This window comes from Trichoplusia ni, chromosome 11, assembly GCF_003590095.1.
Source record: "Trichoplusia ni isolate ovarian cell line Hi5 chromosome 11, tn1, whole genome shotgun sequence".
In the NCBI taxonomy this organism is placed as follows: domain Eukaryota; kingdom Metazoa; phylum Arthropoda; class Insecta; order Lepidoptera; family Noctuidae; genus Trichoplusia; species Trichoplusia ni.
In genome coordinates, this window is record NC_039488.1 from 10214353 (window position 1) to 10236335 (window position 21983).

A 21983-nucleotide genomic window follows, 5' to 3' on the forward strand; every position below is an offset into this window, starting at 1 on the left:
GACTTTTCGACTTTTCATTGACTCCAGCAACTCATGACTTGCCAGAGACGTCAATAAGGAGGACTATATATTTTGATTTTCTCGTATATTGACTAGGCAAGATCATCTATGATCTATGTCTTCTATGCAGCAGACATAATCTAGTATTTCAGTACTTACACACTGAGATCTGTGTTTATTTGTGCTTTTGTGAGTATGAGTTAACTTACTTTTCTGTTCATATGTTATACAGAAGTTTTAAACTACAATTTACATATATGTATGATACCACATTAATACTCGCTTAAGCATCGTCAGCGCACTTTTATGAGAAGCTATGAGGACCAAGTGGGTGCCCAAACACCGCTTAAAGTCCCATACATTTGAATTATTGCAACCAAGCAACTTTGCAGTGCTTTGCAGGAGATTATGTGTCGGTTAACTTTTAATGTTAGTGGTATTCTCATAATATTTCTATGTGTAAATAAAAGCTGTATTTCTTTTAGGCTTAATATGTCCACGGGATGCTGATCATGCTGATGGATCTATATTTCTGTTTGATTTCCGTCTCTCCATCCCTCATAATTGAGATGGATGACCATTTTTTACAATTTGGTTTTCGGCTTCTATGTGCGTCACCTTTGGTGTCGCGAGTCCAAATCGCGCTTGACCAGTTTTTAAGACGGATATGACTTATGTCGGCTATAATTCAGATTGCGTATTCGACATAAGCATATATTGATAATTTTCTTTAAATAAAATAATAACTATTAGTTGTTTGTGTGTGCGCGCTTCTTTCGTAAAACATTAATTTGTTAGCATCGGTATTAACAATACGAATTCAATCAACTGTTTGAATTGTAACAAGTTAAATTTTCTGTCGAAACTGTAATTGCTTCTGAAATACAAAGTTGAAATTCAATTGCATTCGCTTCACACAATTCTCATAGTTTCATAATAACTATTTTCCTCGAATTTAACGTGAAAGCTTGACAGTTGTTTGTTTTTGAGCTCCACTTTGATTGTTTACGCAAGCGTATGGAATTGTAAATATATATTTTTTATTTTTACCTGACTATGACAGAATGATGGTATTTTTATTGTTAACCTACTTTGGATATATTTATTTATCTACTTAAATGAATATTATAAAATCGAAAAAAGACATTTAGAAAAGAGAGAAAAGTCAAAAAGTCAAATCAAGACAAAAAGTCTTTCATTAAGACTGCACTAACTAAATCGATGTTAGCGCAGTCAAACAGGCAGTATCAGCCAGTCAGTCAGACGAAAAAAAAACACGTTTTTTGATATCGAACCAATTCGATGGCAATTTTTTTTTGGAATAGCCCATTTATCCGGTCTACACAGCGCGCTTGACTAATGGACTACGGAATAACTTAATTAATCATCGTTTTATTGCTTCACATATTCAATTAAACAATATTTCATCCTCATCAGCATCTTCAATTGTTTCACAGCGTTTTTCTAAAGCACACAATGTTTTGATTGCTAATTAACTTCATACAGAATTCTCATTGATTCGCGGAAATTTATGTTCATTATTGTACGCCATAATAATTAAATATGTATCGGCGTTTGCACGTGTTTAATGAGAACCTCGTGTTCATGTTTGCTTTCTTATGAAATCAATTTGAATGAAGGTTGGTTAATATTTTGCTGTACTTTAATATATGTTAGAAGATTTTTTTCTATATTTTACCTCTTTTTAGAAGATAAATTTGCTTGATTTACACATTTTCTATTATTAATTATTTAATGCAAAAATACTGATTTGTTAGTTATTTTCGTTCGTTGTCAATACTAGCCTGCTCGTCTAGTGATAAGTGACCCTGACTACTGTGCCAGAGGTCGTTGGTTCGGTTCCCTCCAAAAAAACGTTTTTTTATGATGAGCACAATTATGCTTTCCAAGTGTGGTTTGTAAGTTGTCTACCATATTAAGTACGTATTTGGAAAAAAATAAGTTGAAAAAATGACAAAAAAACTTATCAAAACTATTAAAAAAAAAACAAATCATCTAATCTCAAACTAAGCAGTTAATTATATAAGACTGCTTAGTTTGAGATTAGATGATTTGGTGTTAATGGCGTTCAGAATTATTAAAAAAGAACTAAATTAGGATTAAACTATTTTCAAGACGTAACACGCTAAATATTTTAAATGCATGTATCTTGAATATCGTTTACCGATTACTACTCACATTTAACTATGTACATAAAGAAGAAACGATAGACAGACAGGAAAGAAGACAACAGAGAACAGAAAGTAAGAGAGGATTTCGCAAACTGTCCGCCAATTATACTCTCTTAAAAACTCACTTTTTCGTTCTTAGAAGAGCAAAACCTGTACCTCACTTTCACTAAGAATCACTTTACCACCATTTCTTTAATAAGGCAATTGTAGATGTGGATCCAAGACCTCTGCGCTTTGTAATATGATCTGAGCTTCACACAACTCCTTCAACTTCACTTGAAGTGGTGACAGCTATTGATCAGTCGAAACGAGACTCTGCTATGCGTAGTGTATTGTAGCATCTTACATCTACGACAAAATTTTAGTTCAGTTTCCTTCTACTTTATCGGTTCCTCAACCCTGAGGATAGTGGTCAAGGCAACATTTGGCCCGAAAAATTTGGAAGAACCGCGTAGAATTTGGAAGACGATGAGTCTTTTATTTGATCGTTCCATCTAGTTGGCGAACGACCACACGGTTGTCTGTCTTAGGTGTTCCCAACGACAGTTCAGTTTTAAGAGAGCATAATACAGGTACTATTATATGCAGTCTACGACATCCTCAGTCTTCAAAAAGAACAGCATCTCTTACCTCGCGTCGGATGGCTTGTACGTGACGTCATACTTTTCGACGAGGTCCGCCGTGGTGGACCACGACACCCTCACCGTGGTAGGGTTGAGGAAGGTCACGGTTATGTTTTCTGGCACACCGGGGCCCATTGAGCCTGGAAGATGGGTTAACATTAATATTGGGGAAAATGCTCCTCATAAAACTGTGTGACTGCACGGATTGTAAAGTGGTATAGGTAGCCACGCTAAGCCCATTGAGCATAGTGTACCGCGGATCCTTGCCTAGGACGACCATTTGTGTGATCCACGAGTGCTTTTACTGAGTCTAGATGTTTTGTATGCGACTTAAATATCATGAAGGATCGCGAGAAGGATTTCGTTAAACACCTTAGTGTGGAGGTCGCTTTTTTTCGTTCTTAAATGGCAATTAATCGCAGTACCAAAATGGAGAAAACTTCATGTTATATTACTAACGACTTTTGCTAATAACCCTAAACAAATATGAATTAAATGCTGGCAAAATTTTGGCAGTCAACTTTTGTAAAGAGTAAAGCCCATACAAATCCAAAACAGAAACTTAAAAATTGTAAATCGGTTTTCAAAAGAATACAGCATTTTCCATTACATTCCTGCTTTTGTGAAACATAAATTATATCTTGAAGAATGACGTCACATGACGTATATCAGTCTCAACTAAGACCACGAGATCAACTATGTTTGAGATTCGCTCATCCATATTTTACAGTTCAATTGAAGTTTACATATTGATTCGAATATCAGTACGCCAGTACCAAGGTTATATTACATTCCCCGGGGAAGCACTCCGCAGTTAGGTAATTAATGTATCAGTAGAGAAATGTTTGTGTGTGTTTCATCACTGTACTTAATAGAAGGGTTGCACGAGATTTTACATGAATTCAAGAAAAGAATTATTATAGTAGTGTTACCTTGCAAGGCTATTTTATCATCAAAAATTTAAAACCAAATGACAATTAAGTAATTTTGTCCTTCTAAAGTAAAAACAAAATACTCTCTTGCGCGAGGAAAAGAAGATTTTTTGCAAAAATAAATAGTTACCAGTAAAATTGAAAGAATACTGACAGACACTAAAACCTGGAAACCAACCTTCAATATTCAAAAAAGAGTTACCAGAATAAATAAAATGAAATGTGAGGCAATCAGGATACCATACTTTTGTGTTCGTTGATATTGATTATTGAGATCTTCAAATAAGGTAATAAAACAAGCAGCATCCTCATATATATATTCTGTTCTGTATTTTTTTAGAGTTATAGTATATAGAGTAAAATAAATAAATAAAGTAGTATACAGACCGGCGTTGACGAGACGCAAGAGCAACGAGAGTGCGAGTGCGACGGCGGCGGGTTGCGCGGGCGGCGCGCGCCGCATGTCGCGCCCACCCCACTGCTCATGCCATGCCGCTTCTGAAACAATACCAGATCTTATAAAGACGACGTCCCAAATATATTTATTCAAAAGACAAAACTCAGATTTGTGTACATGTTGTTTATCTACAAACAAGGGTTGATACTGTAGAAACGCATTTTATTTAAAAGACGATGCCCGAAACTTTATATTCAGATGCAGAATTTGTTATGTAACTTTCAAGAGTTCGATTTTTTTTAATTTAGAGAAAAAAAACCCGTTTTGCAAGGAATGTAATCTTTGTGTAGGAATCAAAATTGTGATAAGTCGCGCACATTAGGGCTTGATGTGATGACCAATATCACTTAGGTATACTTTCACGTGACCGGCTATTTGTATAGTTTTACATACTACTAGCTCCACTCATGTAGTAAGAGTTTTATTAGATGTAAGCCTTCATATTACAAACTAGCTATTGCCCGCGACTCCGTCCCCGTGGGTAGAAGATATAAGTTATGACTTATACCTGCCCTGTTTTTTTTCACATTTTCCATTGTATCTTCGCTCCTATTAGTCGCAGGGTGATGGTTTATAGCCTAAAGAATTCCTCGAAGAATGGTTCAATTTGGACCAGTAGTTCCTGAGATTAGCCCGTTCAAACAAACAAACAAACTCTTCAGCTTTATATATTAGTTAGTATAGATATATAGATAATAAACAATAATAAGTAAATAGATCTTAAGTGGTACTAAAAGCCTACATTAATCTGGTTAGTCTGATACACTTTACATGGAGACGGCTTGATAAAATTATATTACATCCAAGAAAATTACATGGTTTTGCGTCTGAAATATAAGTGTCTCAACTTGAATCATACTTTGTAATTTTGTTTTGCAGTGAATGAAAAACCAATAGAATTTTAAATGTTACAATATTTTTTGGATTATTGGTATTTAAAGATAAACGGAAACCTATACTGTCTGTCTGTTTGCTCGTGATAGCTAGAAAAATACGATGAAAATGTGATACAAGAAAAAATATAATACAAATAAATATCGGGGTTGAAAGTTTGATAGAGTCATGAACTAGATTTTTGACTTATTTTTAGCCTTATCTATTACTAATATATAAAGCTGAAGAGTTTGTTTGTTTGTTTGAACGCGCTAATCTCAGGAACTACTGATCCAAATTGGAAAATTCTTTTTGTGTTGAATAGACCAGTCATCGAGGAAGGCTTTAGGCTATAAACCATCATGCTGCGACTAATAGGAGCTAAGATACAATGGAAAATGTGACCTAAATCATAACTTATATCTTCTACCCACGGGGACGAAGTCGCGGGCAACAGCTAGTTGTACATAATCCTCTGTCATGAGCCCGACTCGCACTTGAGCGCTTTTCTTGATCTGCTTATGACAATATTAAGTACTCGTATAAATAAGACCAAATTTTAAGTTTCGCGAATTTATAATTACTTCAAAGCGGTTTATTCACGCGTATTTCATTGTGATCGCCCGAATAATTTTACAAACTTTTTGTTTTGTTTCCTGAAAAAAATGTTTATGTAATTATTTTTTTAGTTTACATGCGGATGTTAAGAATATTATTTACTATTCTAATTTTACTAAGACATTTAAGAAACAAAAGTTAAGAAAAACATCATGAAGAAACCTCGATTCCAAATATCAATTTAAAATCTGATATCCTCAAACTTCAGTGAAATCGCGTGATGACCAGAGGTCAAACCCTTCTTGAATGGGAAGATATCTGTACCCACTTACCCAGCAGTAGACCCCTTTTGGTACCACGTACTATAGAAACATATTATAAATGAGATCCAATTAACATTCACTAAAATCAAGATATCACTAACTTCCTAACTGGCATTTGTATAATTAAATCTACCTTCTACGAGTACCTTCAAAATTACACGGATTCGAACTTGTTACCGATTGGCTGAGCGATAACTCTGGCTTAAACTGACATAACGCTGTCTATACGCTTGTGTGAACCCCGTTTTCAATCTGATTCAATTGTGAATACATAGGTGGGTATTATTAACTCTCTATAAATGTAAATTAATTTAGATCAATATACCAGTCCTCATCTAAAGAGGAAATGGGTTAATATAGATGTTATTCATAATGCAGCTTTGAGGTGAAAAAATATTAAATCGTTCAATCAATGTATAAGTGTTATAAGAGCTGATCACGTAAGACATCTGGGTTTTTTTACATATCACATTTGGGCTATTGATTTCTCAGAGATAATCGATAATATTCATGCTCAAAAGGCAATATTAATTATGAGAAGTACATACCTATGGCTACTTGTTTAAGTTCCTCTCAGACGGTTACTATACGTAAATGGATCAAAAATTCAATAAATAAATGCTTGTTCTCGTTCAAATAATTAAAAATCTTCGTTCTAGGCTTGTTATTTATAAATAAAAATTAATGGGTAAGTTGACAGGATATTAAAAAGGTGTAAGGACCGCTAATAATTCCTAGAGCAGTATCATGAAAAACTTGGAACATGGTACTGAATATTAATATTGCTTCTATAGCTAGAATTAGACCTTTAATTTAATACTTAGCCGTAAAACCTTTTTTTTTACTATATGAAATGAGGTAAGTAAAAATAGTTTTCATATAATAAGGTCACAGCAATCAATGTTATAATTATATAAAACTGTTACTGTGTTACTCGTTTATTAGTGTCGGGACTCTACAAGTACTTAATGGAGACCTTGAAATTAGTACGTAAATGAAACATTAAAGATTTGAGAAAATCTTTTCTCTTTCTAACTGTTCAGAATTAAGTAATTAAAAAACAACACGTAGTTCAAATGAAAGTTGAACACTATAAGACGGACTAGACAAAGTAGTTTAATGATAGAGCAATAGTTATTCAGATTAACGATTATGATAACTTGATGGCGTCTCAGTGACCCGAAGAAGTTTACATAATTACAATTTTCATAACTATTAAATAGAGTGCGTGTAAGTGACGTCATACACACATACTAGACTTCACTCAATTCGAAACAACAAAATGATTAGACATTCTGATGGTAATTCCAAAAACTTTGGTTGAAGTCTGTACCATGTCATTTGACTAAATAGCTCGAGCAAACCTCATTAAAATTCCATCACCAGACTTCAGGTAATAGTGAATGTTTGTCAGGAACTTAGGACCAAGTTGGTCGTTAGGACCAAAATTTAAAGGCCAAGTTATGAAATGAGATTTTGTAAGGCGCATGCAAAATTTACCTCTCCAAAAATTTTAGACTTTATATTCAAAACCGAAAAAGGAAAATTGGGCTGACATGAAGAAATATAGAAAATAACAAACTATTTTAAATTTTTGCACCAGCATTCATTTTTGCTATTTCACTGCGAACTGCGAAACTGAAATAGGATCGCACTGACCCCGTTTATAGCCCTGCCCTACCTAGCGAAGCGGGGCCCTGAAAAAGCAAAACAGCGAGACGAACTGGACCAGCAAATATTCGATAGTCTAGTACTATTTCTAAAAGGCACGAGGTAAATAACAAAAGTTACGACAGAAAAAAATACAATTGAACTGGAATAAAAAATCCACATTTTAGGCCGTGTTGTATACATGTAACAATGTTAATAGGGTCAAGGATCTTTCACGGGTATAATGTGATGTTGAACCACAAGAAAAACTCATAAAAGGACCATATCTTGAAACTTGACCTCTTTGGCCGTCTTAAAATTTTAAAATACCGACATGTGACGAAAAGTTTGTGAAGATAAAACTATAAAGAGAACAAAATAACATCTATTGATGGCCAAATCAAAAACTTAAGACCAGAACATTGGGACTAACGTACATGACCTATTTAGCTGAACAAAAACCATAAAATTGAATCCTTCCTTTTAAGTTCAGAACTCATCAGCTAATATTTCTCATACTTCAAAATACAATCTTTTAAGGTTACAGGTTTTACTGGTTTTCATATACATATATATAAATATTTTGCCAAACACTGCGTGACTGAACATGATTACCCGTGATGTAGACATATGCGATTGTGACCGAGTGGGAGGCAATTAGTTTGACATTTCAATAGCCATGCACAGGCAAATTGAAACCGCAGTGCCTTGGCAGCTCTATACATTGAAGCAGTATTGAGACGGTATGTGTTATTAATTAGCCTTTGTACTCTCTACAATGTGTCCAGTATTGATGTAATCGAAACTATATAATAGTAGACTTAATATATAATATTATGTTTGATGTTCAAACGTGTATAAGTACATTTGCCCGTTAGTTAGATGGTGATATAGGAATCCATTTTGGAACTTGAGATAATATACATATATGTATTATAGTTAGCTATGAGGTCATAGAATTGTAACCAAATGGAAGGTTACCAGTCAAGTGCGAGTCCGACTCGCGACATGGATTCTTTATAAATCGGTTCAAGAAAACTAATTTGCAAAAGAAAAATGTCTCAACGGCAGCAGAAAAACATCATCTGTGAAAATCTAAATGGTCTAGTTAGTCACTGTACATGAGATGCAACCTGAAGGCAGATTGGCGAACAGATCGCGGTGCCTCTTTATTGGGGTTCCTTTTTTGCCCTTTGGGTACGAAACCCCTCAAAATATAATTTCCATATATTTCAACAAGTTACTTGAATTTGAAAATTTAATTAAAATAAGGTTGCAGGCTGGCTCTCGTGTTTTTCCTTCATTATTTGTCAGTAATATCTTAACATGATTAAATGTTTCAATAGAAATTTGCACAACTTGTGTAATCAAAGCAAACCGCGTATTTCTGTTGTTCAACGCTTATCGTTCTTTGATCGAAATTGTTACCAATCTTCAATTTCCAATTATATTAGGCGACACGGTGTCACGATAGATGGAAAACAACTAATGACAGAACTTTGATTAGGGAACTTGGTGATGGAACTCACTGAAAACGGGTATAGTGATTAATTATTTTAGTTTCTTGGTAAATTAAAACGATGTGTCACAGGACCAAATTCCGTTTATCGATTACGCTAAATGACGCAATTGTCTGTTTTCTATTAAGTCTGTGACTAACAAAAATGGGTGGTGCGGTGAAAAATGGGTAGTTATTAAGGTCAAATTTTAAATTGTGATGCTATTAATGTAGCGCTTCATTCTTGACGGTATAGTGTTGTGCTCTCTGACGTAATTATCGATATACTTGAAATATTTAATAGATCAATATGCTCAAGATTGAGTTGTAATTGGAATCCACAAATATTGTATCGCGGGATTCCTAGTAACCTCAATGCGATTACATTGAATGTGTACCTTCGGTGTGACGGCTGTCATATCTTGTAAACCTTTTGTGGAAACTGACAGCTTTCTTCCAGAAAAGAAACATGTGTATGTAGGATCACCGTACAAAATTGGCATCAAGGACCTAATTTGCGTGAAGACTTCTTGGAAAAAATGTATTGCCAAACACATAAGTTATGCTTCATTGAAACTCGTTGAATATGCGGTGAATTGAAGCACAAAATCTGTTGCAATTTCCTTTATTAGGCGTAAGTACTTATAATTATTAATTTAATAAGGGTTTTCTCAGACGTATTTAATGCGATCGCCCGACTAGTTTCGGCGGCAGAGACGCGATTAAAAATACTCGTAAGAAATCCGTTAGAAAATAAATAACTTAAACTGAATCCAAACTCAACCCAAAACCATAAGGCCGTAAATGCCTCATCCATATAATTCAAGGCCATTTTTTCAAACATTATTTTTTAAGGTAAAATCACCTTAGGCAATATAAAAATCAAGCAATATGTGACACCTGATCCTCGAGGGAAATTAGTATGGCACTCTATATTTTACTATATATACTTACAATTTATATTTTCCGCCCACAATTTATATTTTCCGCTAAAACTCTCAGCTTTGTTTACAGATTTAGGAGACAAGAGTGATGGATGATCTCTATAACGTATCAATATTTGGGGAAAATCCTGAAGAATAGAAATATTTATATAGATGAAAATTTAGGACGTTTGTTATTTCTAAACCAAGGAGAAGTAATTAGGTACGGATTTCAAATGGAACATTCGTCGCTAAATTATTGTTTTTAAATATGTTTTACATAAAAGCCTGTTTTATATTTCAACTAGCTTTCCCGGCAGACTTCGTACCGCCTTAGAGTCGATGATAATATTGCTGATTGTTTTTAAGTAATCATTTTAAGTTGTATATAGGTTGTAAATAAGAAACACATGATTTACTAATATTGCCGATTGAATTAGTTTTTTATGCTAATAGCGTCTCTTCAGCAAGATCGCAACCACCTTCATATACATCTACTGCAACTTAGAGCCAAACTCATGGGTGCTGCCAACTTTAGTTTATTTCTTTCTAGTTTATTTTTGATTTTGACTACCATTCCCCGATTTAATGGTACCACCTTCATGTATTACTACTGCTACCTGCTCTACTGGTAATCTCCTCATGACTGCTACCTACTCTAAGGTCCCACCCTACTCTCACGCGTACAGTACCTGCTACCCAGCTACAACCCTCATGAAATACTACAATCTGATCTCCTGGTACCATCCTAATCAGCTACGGCTACGTGCTCTCCTGGTACCGCCCTCGTGCTCCCCAGCTACAACCCTCATGAAATACTCCTATCTGATCTCCTGGTATCACCCTAATCAGCTACGGCTACGTGCTCTCCTGGTACCGCCCTCGTGCCCCCAGCTACAACCCTCATGAAATACTACTATCTGATCTCCTGGTATCACCCTATGGACAACAAAAGTTTGACATGTAATAAACAAATCAGCATTTATTGAAATGAAAGTATTCATTACACATATCGAGTTTTCATTGTTTTTAAGATGTATTCTGCTATTCGGGACGGAAACAAATCCAACAAATCCAAAACCATGGCAATCGGTCCAGCCGTTCTCGAGTTATAAGTGGTGTAACTAACACGACTTTCTTTTATATATATAGATAATCAATATATAATACATTTTTGAGACGCAAAACACTTTAAATTGAAAATCAATAACTGATTAATTTTATAAAAACAAAAAAGTATTCTGTACTAACCAGAAATAAAACATTCTGTCGTTCAATCTTTATCATGAGAGAAATCACATAATAAATTTTATTAAATAACTTCAACAAACTAGCCTGTACGTTGAACAGCAAACAATTAGAACGTACTCAAAGCTTAGTTGGACAGCTCTCAAGGGTTGAGTGCACCTGAAAGTGTAGTGCAGGGGGGATAAACATTCGGACGAACAAATTAATTTTGTCCGGATAACTGGAATATTAGGTTAAGTTTTAATAGTTAACGACGTACGAGTTTTGAATAAATAAACTGTTCGTATGTTTGAAAATTCTCTTTAACAATTAATATGTTTTTGTGACTCTTTGATAAATGACAATCGATTCCACGTGTACAACATTTAAGCTTTTGTTCTTCTTGGGAATAAAATAAAATTATAGTAGATACCTGTAATTCTTGCTAACATTCTTTTGAAGTAGCAATTCATAATTTATTTAACAGAATAACGTTAAAACTATCTTGTGAATTAAAATTATTAATATACATTTTTCATTGAGAATTATTACATATGCTCAACCTATTGACGTGTTCTTCTAATTATTATGGTTATAAGCACCTTCTTATTAATTTCCATTTTATTAAAATGTTGCTGTCATGAATAAAAAATGAAAAATCGACCCATCCCCTAAAAAAAATGTAGCACTAAAAATAGGCCACATCTGCAAGTAAAGCTTTCATTAAGAAATAACTTAAAATCCGCGAAAAAGAAAGTTATAGTAATAAAACAGTACTATTTCGGTTTCGGAACGAGGCTTCTTAACCCTGTAAAGACAAGACAGAGAACTGTCTTGTCTTATAGTTCAGATGTGATAGTCTATCTTGTTGTCCAGCGAAGAGTTTATGGTCAAGGATTTAGGCATTTACTAAAAGTTGCTAAAATCAAACAAAAAGACTGGGAGAAATCTATCGACACAGCAAAGCTACATACATCACTAGTATTAATAAGTACGGCAGCGGTCGTACGATAAAGTTTTCATCAAGCTCGCTACCGTTAACTGCTCATAACATGGGTTCGTGAGGCCAGCGGTATCTCTGGATATGAGGACGTGCAGCAATGTCCATGTGCAGAAATTACTATGGCTTATTAAAATATACTTATAAAAATATTATTACTTAATTAAGAGTTTTAAATTCAATGAGATTACCGCCATCTCTTGAAGTGTAAGTAATTATAGACTAGGATCAATACTAGTAAAGCCAAAAGGAGAAAAATATGTAAAATAAAATTGGTTTTTGAATTGTTACCACCGTGGGGTCGTTACAATTCTATTATTCTATATTTCTACTATCAGACGGATACTTCTTGGGGTAGAAAAAGGGTTGCCAGTTTTACTGACCAAATCTAAACCGCCATGCAACGTCTCCGACATTTGATCAGTGCGCGGCCATGCTAATAAATAAGGCATTCCCCTAAAAAAAACTTGTTTAAAAAAAAATTACATACTTAAACAATATGAATTCAATTATTTTAAAGCTTTGATTTTGTTTTCGTTACTTTTGGCAGAGATGTCTTGCAGTCTCCTTCTTTCAATATGTGTAGGAAAAAATAAGGATATTAAGAACGATAAAAAGTTTCATCGGTATAAAATATAAATGGCGCTCCAAATTTGGACCAAACATCAAAATATTGTAATTGAAACTTCTCTCGACGAGTTTACTCAAAGAACAATATATACAAATAATAAAATATTAATAACATAATTTTATATGAGTAAATGTTAAAAAAGGAACACGCACGCATAGCGATGAAACTTATGACACACCGCTTTTTGCGTCGGAAGTTATAAAGAACTAGCTGTTGCCCGCGACTTCGTCCGCGTGGTTAGAAGATATAAGTTAAGATTTATATCTACCCTGTTTTTTCCACATTTTCCGTTGTATCTTAGCTCCTATTAGTTGCAGCGTGATGATTTATAGCCTAAAGCCTTCCTCGATGAATGGTCTATTCAACACAAAAATAATTTTTCAATTTGGTCCAGTAGTTCGTGAGATTAGCGCGTTTAAACAAACAAACTCTTCAGCTTTATATATTAGTATAGATTTGTAATGACTCTGAATAATTATTTAAAACTCTATATACCAACAGTATAGACATAGTTTACAGTAGACATCACAGAAACCGATGTACCTGGAAGCGTAGAACCAAGTTAGATCCACTCATGTATGTCTTGCAGCTGTAGGTATAACCTGATTGAGTTAAGCTGTTACACTCAAAGCGTGTTCCTAATACCTGTATCTGCATCTATAACATGGCATATTCAAACTCAACTCAGACTAATATATTTAAGAAACACATTTTTTTGTTCATTTTCCAAAGCTAATTGACATTTTTGATGACAATATGTAAAGGGCTGTGCATGTTGAAAACAAATCTTACAAGTGGGAGTTGGACTTGCGAAACTGACAGTTGCATGCAAAAGGGGATAAACAATTAGCAAGTCACCCATTACATATAGATATAACTAAGCCAAACGCTAATTAACTTCATATATAAGAGTGGTATGTCTAGATCAACACGCCAAACAAGGAAGGTATACTATACTTTGTTATTTCGGGGTCGGCTACCAGTCCAACCGGTTTCAGCTAAGTACCAGTGTTTTACAAGGAGCGACTGCCTGTCTGACCTCCTCAACCCAGTTACCTGGGCAACACGATACCCCTTGGTTAGACTGGCTGTCAGACTTTTTCAAGCTTCTGACTACCTGTAACGACTGTTAAAGATGTAGTAATGACAGCCGGGACCCACAATTTAACGTGCCTTCCGAAACACGGAGGAACTCGCTGTGACAAAGATGATCACCCATCTACGGACCAACCGCGTCAAGCATAGCTTAACCTGTGGTCGAATCACTTATGCGGTTATAGCTTATTTTATATTATTTATTTTATACATATTGATATTTATTTGTGTTTTAGTGGGTTTGGACGTGGTGACCTCACACTCGTTCAATCAGTAAGTACATTAGGTAAAGTTCAAAAAAGAACACTACCATGAACTCCAAGCAAATGGTTTTAAAAATGTATACTGGAATATATCGTTTATTTTGCCCTTCTAATATTATCCTTTTCACTTAGTAAGTAATGCCTGCGCAATATTTTAGGCTTTAGAATAATGTAATTAATTACTTGACTTAACTCAAGTTGAATTAAAACTTTAATTCTGTTGAATTTAGTATTTTACAGCGAATTTCAAGTTACGAACAACTTTTAGTTTAATAAATGCTCTGAAGACATTTATAAATTGAAATCGCTAAAGGTATGTACACTATGTACATTTTCAACTATATTAATAGGGTTTAAATTAAATAATAAGATCAAATTAAGGTAATTTACCTGATCTTTACATTTAAAACCTAGTATACTCCAATTATGTTTTCACTTTTTTTGTACATATATCACTGAACTCCTCCTTAACGCCTGGATCGATTTTAACTTTTTTTTTAAGGAATGCATTTCAGTGCGTCCCGGATAGTTTACATTTACAAATCACTCTGGTAGAACATAGTTTGCGAGATCAGATAGTATTGATCAAAAACTTGTATGTTATCTACTTCACACAGACACAGGTTCTCATTTCGGCCAGTATTTTTTTTTTGAGTGATGTCAATTTCTGTTTCCAATGAAATGTTCTGTTTCCAATTTGAAAATGTAATATAACTGGCATACGGGGAAGGTAAGACAAAAGAGTTGTGTCTCATTATTTTATCTTACGGTAAACAGAGTATCTACTTACTAAGATAACTCTCTCATTATAAATGTACTCAAAGTTTTGCGGTAACATGTTAGTGAGGCCAACCCTTCCAAACCGCACACAGTTGAATTACACGTCAGGCAAACAATGCATAAGTAACAACTGTTTGTAACTACCTGGGATTATAAAGGACTTCACTTGAACTTGTTATAAAGAAATAACGAAGTAAATAAAAAGGGTTATTATAGTAAAAGAGTCTAAGTCAAGACCAGCGCTCAGGCATAGGTGTCTCAACCATAACCTAAACTATAGGATATCCGGATATGTAAAATTAATTTTTGTAACAGGTTATTGACGCATCACTTAACATCTCCACTTCTAAATATTTTTTCTTTTTTAAGGGAATTTTCTGTCCAGCCTTCACCAGGCTGTATCTTAAAATTATTATTATTAAATATTACCGTCATTGATCCCCAAATTTTCCATGAAAGTTCAATGTACTGTTCCATTCAAATAACGAAATTTATATCTAATATTATATTCAATCCAAAACCTCGAAATGCCGTACCAAGCTCGGGGTTCCAGAACATTCTGTACTCAATACAAAATAATGACGTCACTATTCGGTACCGTACGAGTACGCCAAACAAGAACGTGATTAATTACTAAGATTAAAACCTAAGAACATATTTCTAAGGAAAATTAAGATTTATTATCAAAGTATGAAGTAAGATGGTATATTCATGAATATTAATACGATAAATGAAGTAATAAGAAAATTAGTTTTGAAATTCCCTACAGGAGCAGGTGAACTGGAAAATAAAATGTTTGGAAGAACATTTTAATAATTAACTTGACTTTTGCACGTGGTTGATGTAAAAACGTTATGAAGGATAAAATAAAAGAAATTTTAGTCTCGATATTTGTAATAATAATTAAGTATTGACTATTGACTTACAAAATTTGTGAATACAAGGTCAGAATATGATAGAATAATCGAAACCAAAAAATACAAAATTTGAAATTGCGACATATACTTGTATATTACAACAACAAGTAAAAAATAAAGAGAGAGATGTCTTTATAAGTAATGTAACAATGTAAATAGCCATAACCTTTAAAAAGCAACGATACCAAAAAAGAAAAATCGACAACGGATTTCATCCAAATTCAAATTCATGCAACAAGTAACAATGCACTGCACTTTCGTATTCGACATTAAAATTCAGTTTGAGGAAGGCAACCCGTTCGCAGCACCAATAAACTCCGTTCAGCTCTTTCGAGATTTACAAAAGATCGCTTCAGGCCAATCGAATAGCTTCGATACAAAAGACGAGAACAACCTTCCAGTTTTCAATAAAACATTTGGATATTCACTAAAGCCTTATAAAACCCCGAATAGACAACAAAACTTTCTCAAAAGTCTTATAACTCTGTTGTTCAGTAATTACTTTGTGTAACATTATCTGGGACTATCTTTTGCATGTTGCGTTGCTTACCAATAATCAATGTTTTTTTTTCATTTAAATCATTACCAAACCATTTTTTTATATATCATGAGGCGTATTCTTAATTCATAATTGCTGAAGAATTGTTTACCTACGGGTACTTATTGGGATCCCGCGGGTCTAATTTCGATTGTTCGACTTCGATGTTCGGCCCTGCTGCACTCAGTTCATGATACTAGGTGATAAGGTTCAAAACTAGTCGGATCCCGAAAAATAGGCGTAAGTTAACTATTCCTAAACAGGTACCAACTGAAATTCTTGGCTATTTCTATTTAAAGGCTAATATCCCTGTGTCTATCATAAGCTGTCTATCCATAAATAGATTTAATCATAAGAAATATTGGAATTATTTTGTATAGCAACAACAACGTAACGCAACTTTAACTCGTGATTTACCAAAATTATAAACTCATGTTAATACTAGCTTTTTTTCGCGGTTAACATAAAATCTGGATAAAGACTCCTATTTATTCCTGGTTATAAACTATTTGTGTACTCAGTTTCGTCTAAAGCTGTTCAGTGGTTTTGGCGTGATGGAGGAACAAACGTCCATACATGCACTTTGGCGTTTATAATATTAATGGGATATCTTTTCTATGCTCTTCGTGAATAGGAAAGTTAAGAGCATTTGATCACTACGCTCACTCACTTCGGATTGGTGATTTCAGATTCAAATATAAGAAATACTGGTTACCTCATGATGTTTTCTTTAGTTCTTCTATAATGCTTTGGAATAAAGTCCACGCGGACATGCGGGTTTGATCCTTTTCCGCCCAAAGGATCAAACCCGCACCCCACGCTTACTAATCCATACATAGAAAAAGCCATTGATTATACTCTAAGATATGATAATGAAGTTGTATGAAGTTACCATACGTTGCAATTACCAACTTCTATGCGGTCAAAACAATATCTTACTTATATGTAAATACTTGGAGACATCGATTTTTATGCTAGTTCAGCATGAGTAAGGTTTCCTAATTCACTTGGGGTGCGTTTACATCATAATCCTTAGCTAATGACCTGTTTGGGGTTGTTATTAAGTGGTGAAACCATTGAAGTTATCAGTGACAACCTGCTGGTTGATCTTGAAGGACTATATGGTAATTACATGTAGCTTATGATGATGAATTGAATGGACATGAATTTTATGATGATGGTTTAGAAGTCAACTGATATAGCAGAGATTATGGGTTCGATTCAAATCCAGGACGACTGTTTTTGCGATGGACACGATCATTTATTCTGTGACTGGGAATAGTTTATCTACATTATTTTGGTATTGGAAAAAATAAACATGTAATCATAAGATATGATTTTCTAAGATTAGAACTAGCAGCGTTGTGGAATATATTTATTATTTTATACGCCATATTTTTAACGCATGTACACAGAAAAATAACTGTACAAAAAGTTACGTTATTTAAAATTCATTTTGATGGATTCATTTTCATTTGTTGGCTACATTCTTATATTACTACACGATGATGCAAAATAAAAGTGGAAAATATGATTATTTTGCATTTTAGTGTATCCAAAGATAATTTAATAGGGTTTTTTTATACAACAAGACGCAGATTCATTTACTCTGAGCGAAATAAAACACACGTTCGAATTGACTATAAAGCATTATCGCGAACAGAAAACAAACAAACACTGCTTCTAAACACCAATATTAAAGGCGGAAAACGTAGCATTATTATATGACAGACTATCATGGCGTTCTCGACCGTTTATTCTCTTATAGTGCCATAAATATAAACGTCTTAGTTGACGACTGAGTTACTCGATGATGTCCAAAGTCCAATCTAACACGCTTACCGAGACGTAATAAGAAGTCTTCAAAAAGGACATTTGCTTCCGTCGGAGCGAGACCTCACTATGAGCATTATAGCAAGCCATCTCGCTTACACAATGGTTACCCCTGCTTTACACGTTCATAGTACAGGCTACTAAGTCAGGTCTACCAAGACGTGATAAGAAGCCTTCAAAAAGAACTTTTTCTTCCGTCGGAGCGAGACCTCACTATGAGCATTATAGCAAGCCATCTCGCTTACACAATGGCTACCCCTGCTTTACACGTTCATAGTACAGGCATTGATTGGTTCTTGGAAAAGTGGCAGAGGCTTTTGCGTGTTTTCGGAGATCAATGTCAATTATTTCCGTTGGCATTATCGTTTCTAGAAGAACCTTGAGAAAACTCTATTAAAGTTTTGTGATGAAAAAATGGTAACATAGGTCTGACCAAATTTAAAAAATACAGGAAAGAATAAAGTACTTCAGTGAATAATATGGATATATCAACGATCCTTTATTATTCATTTTAGTTTACTCATGGTCATGGTTCAGGACTCAGCTTGGATTTGAAACTGTTTGTGCAGTCCCGATGAATACGCGTGAGTAAACCATTCTACGGAGATTATAAATCCCTCTCACGGGTTAAGTAGAAAGTCATAATTAATTACTTGAACAAAATAAAGGATTTCACCTTTATTTTGTTCAAGTAATTAATAGCTCCGATTGAAAGTGTTTTCTGCACTTTTTAAATACATTATATGTTTATACAACATTTCTAAAGGCAATAATTTCAAACAAGAGAGTAAAACATCCGATTTCAAATTGTATTTAACGGATATTACTAAGCGGAGGGTCGAAGACACGGACAGGCTTAACACAATGAAGTAATAAAAGCAGGTCCCTAAATCATTACAAATTGTATAGGCCTACGTGGAAAAAATACGTATCCATTGGAAAAAACAATTGAAAGAGGACCAAAGCGTATATCCTGACACGTAATCAGGCAAATCTGAGGGATTGTGAACAGCATTTAGAATACGGACAATGAATGTTTGTAAAATAATTTATTAATGTGATTTTTATGTACCTACCTACAAAATAAGAGTCGATTTTCGTCTTAATATGAATAGACTTCGGCTCGAGACACCGCCGCGTCAGGTTATGATTATGGATTCCAACTGGGTAAAAAACTAGCCGGACAATCCAGATGCATTCGTGTGAGTAAACCGTTGCATAATTAATATGATTGGAAACCAAATATTAATTGATTGTCCAGATTTTACTAAAACTTATTTTATTCGAATCGAAATAAATTTTTTCAAAGGAAGTTTAGCTTCTTTTTTTGCATTGATGTATTAATTGCTTCAATACCCTCAATTACATAAAAAGTTCACTTGATTTCTGTAAATAGAGAAATCTTTCCCACTGAAACATCGTATTATTGATAAAAGCAGCATTTTCATAAATATATTTTGCGCCAGATTCAATTCTCAAGAAATACTGCAAAACACATACGACTCGTTATTTTCCCTCTAAAGCTCATTTTAGTTCTTGGTTAGTTTAGTTGTTCAAAATTTACAGACTGGACTGTTAACACCGCACTTGTAATACGTCTAGACTAATAAACTCTGGATCTAATAAAACGAACGTTAAACAAAAACCTTTTTTTATTATCAGGTGAACTTCAGTGACATATTGCTTTGAAACTTCGTCAATATTGACGAAAGCTTTCTCGCTTTTTTCTGATATGTTTTTAGGGATCCGTTCCCAATCTTCACATGTACTGAGGCCGCGCTGTTTATCCATCTGTCCGTTTTTCTATTACGAGGTATCTAGCAAACAATGTTGGCTGTATTGTAGTAATTTTAACATGATGCTTAAACTCAATTTCTGCTTTGAACAAGAAATAATGAAAAAAAAAATGAGGTAAAGCAACCATGCCAACCGCAGTTTTGAATTTGATGGGTAACTATTGTAATTGCAAAATTTCTTATCTTTTTGCCTAATAGAATGCCCAGTGTCACGGGTCCGACTCGCACTTGACCAGCTCCCCGATTACTTTTTCGATATACTTTATCATATCAATTCAAACGTTTATATATCATCTTTATTAAACTCTGTAAGATTGATAACAATCAATTAATACCGAGAGCTTAAAGTCTTTTCATCTCGATTACGATATAAAAATAAGAAAAAAGGTTGAGATTTCATCCTGCTTTCCGAAGCTAAAATAGAGATGCAATCGTTTATACTATACAAAGACCTTTCAGTCTATTCCGGAGCATTCAAAGCGTTATCTCTAGTAGATAATGCTATATATAAACGTGCTGGTAGCTAAACAGCGTGATGAGATAACGATGTACATACACACCTGAAATAGAGTTTCATGTATATAGTATGTGTCAAGAAATGATGGTACATATCGATTTAAAATGGTTTAACGCAGCTCTTATCATTTTCTACACAATGTTTTTTTAATAAAAACGAATCTCGCAAGAGTAGGTTATGAAAAGGAATTTTTAAATAAATTTCTTAAATTTAAGAAAATCAGTCCTTTTTCGGCCGGTTTTCACGATCATTCACAAATACACTCAGAATTAGAACAAATACATATATATGACCACACAAACGCTTGTCGGGTTTGACGCGATAACCTAAAGCACTTGCCTATCCTTATAAATAAACAACGTTAAGAGGAGACATTGTTAAATAAAACAAACGACTATCATCACACTACATAATAGGAACAGTTCATATCTGGTCCTAAGGGAAATACAAGTTTAATGGTACCTACATAAAATAGATACCATAGCTCTATTCGGGAGGTTAGGTGCATTGCGGCCATAAATATATCTCTATAAAAAGTGTTAGTCCCATAACCCTACCCTTAAGGCAAAGGGGAAGGGTCAAATTAACGACGACCAAGAAAAATAGCCATAAAAATGCCGGAAATAAAAACGTAGCTGTTTATAAGATCGTGCAGTTTTTGTGGGCAGTAAAGTTTACTGATTTCTCGTAACTGGCAATAATTTTTTTGTGGCATGATATTTTGGCAGCGTATGTTAGTAATTGATGTAGATTATTCTAAACCTTAGCAGTCGTGTTTAAAGTTGCCTAAAACCAGAATATTTATGATGTGTTATTGCATGTTACATAATTTATTTTGCGCGTAGAAAGACTTCACACGAATAATGATTGATTTAACCATAATATACACTGTATATAATACATACATACATAATATATACATAATTATAATACACACTGATTGAAATATGACTTGTTAAAAATATAACTTAAGGTCAAACTATTTCTAGATCAAGTTATGTATTGTTTATTCAATACACCAAAGCTTTTATCAAACACATTGCCTACTACCAACTTTTGAAAGATTAATAATTACTCAATACTTACCTACATTAAATAAACAAGTGAAACTCGACCTACTTTTAAATAAAATCATTTCGAAGAACCAAATTGGGATTGCCAAAAAAATAATAAGCAACAAAAAGTTTGGGAAATGAATAAAGGATATCAGAAAGGAGTTTCCATTGACTTTCTCGTTGAGGTTCGACCTTTAATTTTATTCGGTATTTGGTCAACGATCCGAGTAATTAAATCATAATGGAGTTCTGTTATAGAGCATAAAGCCTTACTTATAAAACAGAATTAAATTTTGCTTTAT

General features: G+C 34.0%; 1 protein-coding gene across 3 annotated transcripts in view; it reads right to left on the reverse strand.

Annotated features, from left to right (window-relative positions):
* The window catches only part of LOC113498950, a 152124-nt gene that overhangs the window by 54070 nt on the left and 76071 nt on the right, over positions 1-21983 (reverse strand). For all 3 annotated transcript variants that reach the window (XM_026879216.1, XM_026879215.1, XM_026879214.1), the window contains exons 2-3: positions 4135-4245; positions 2823-2955 (exon numbers count right to left, since the gene is read on the reverse strand). In XM_026879216.1, the coding sequence (XP_026735017.1) occupies positions 2823-2955; positions 4135-4210 (209 nt within the window). In that variant the 5' untranslated portion in view covers positions 4211-4245. The remainder of the gene's footprint in view (positions 1-2822; positions 2956-4134; positions 4246-21983) is intronic.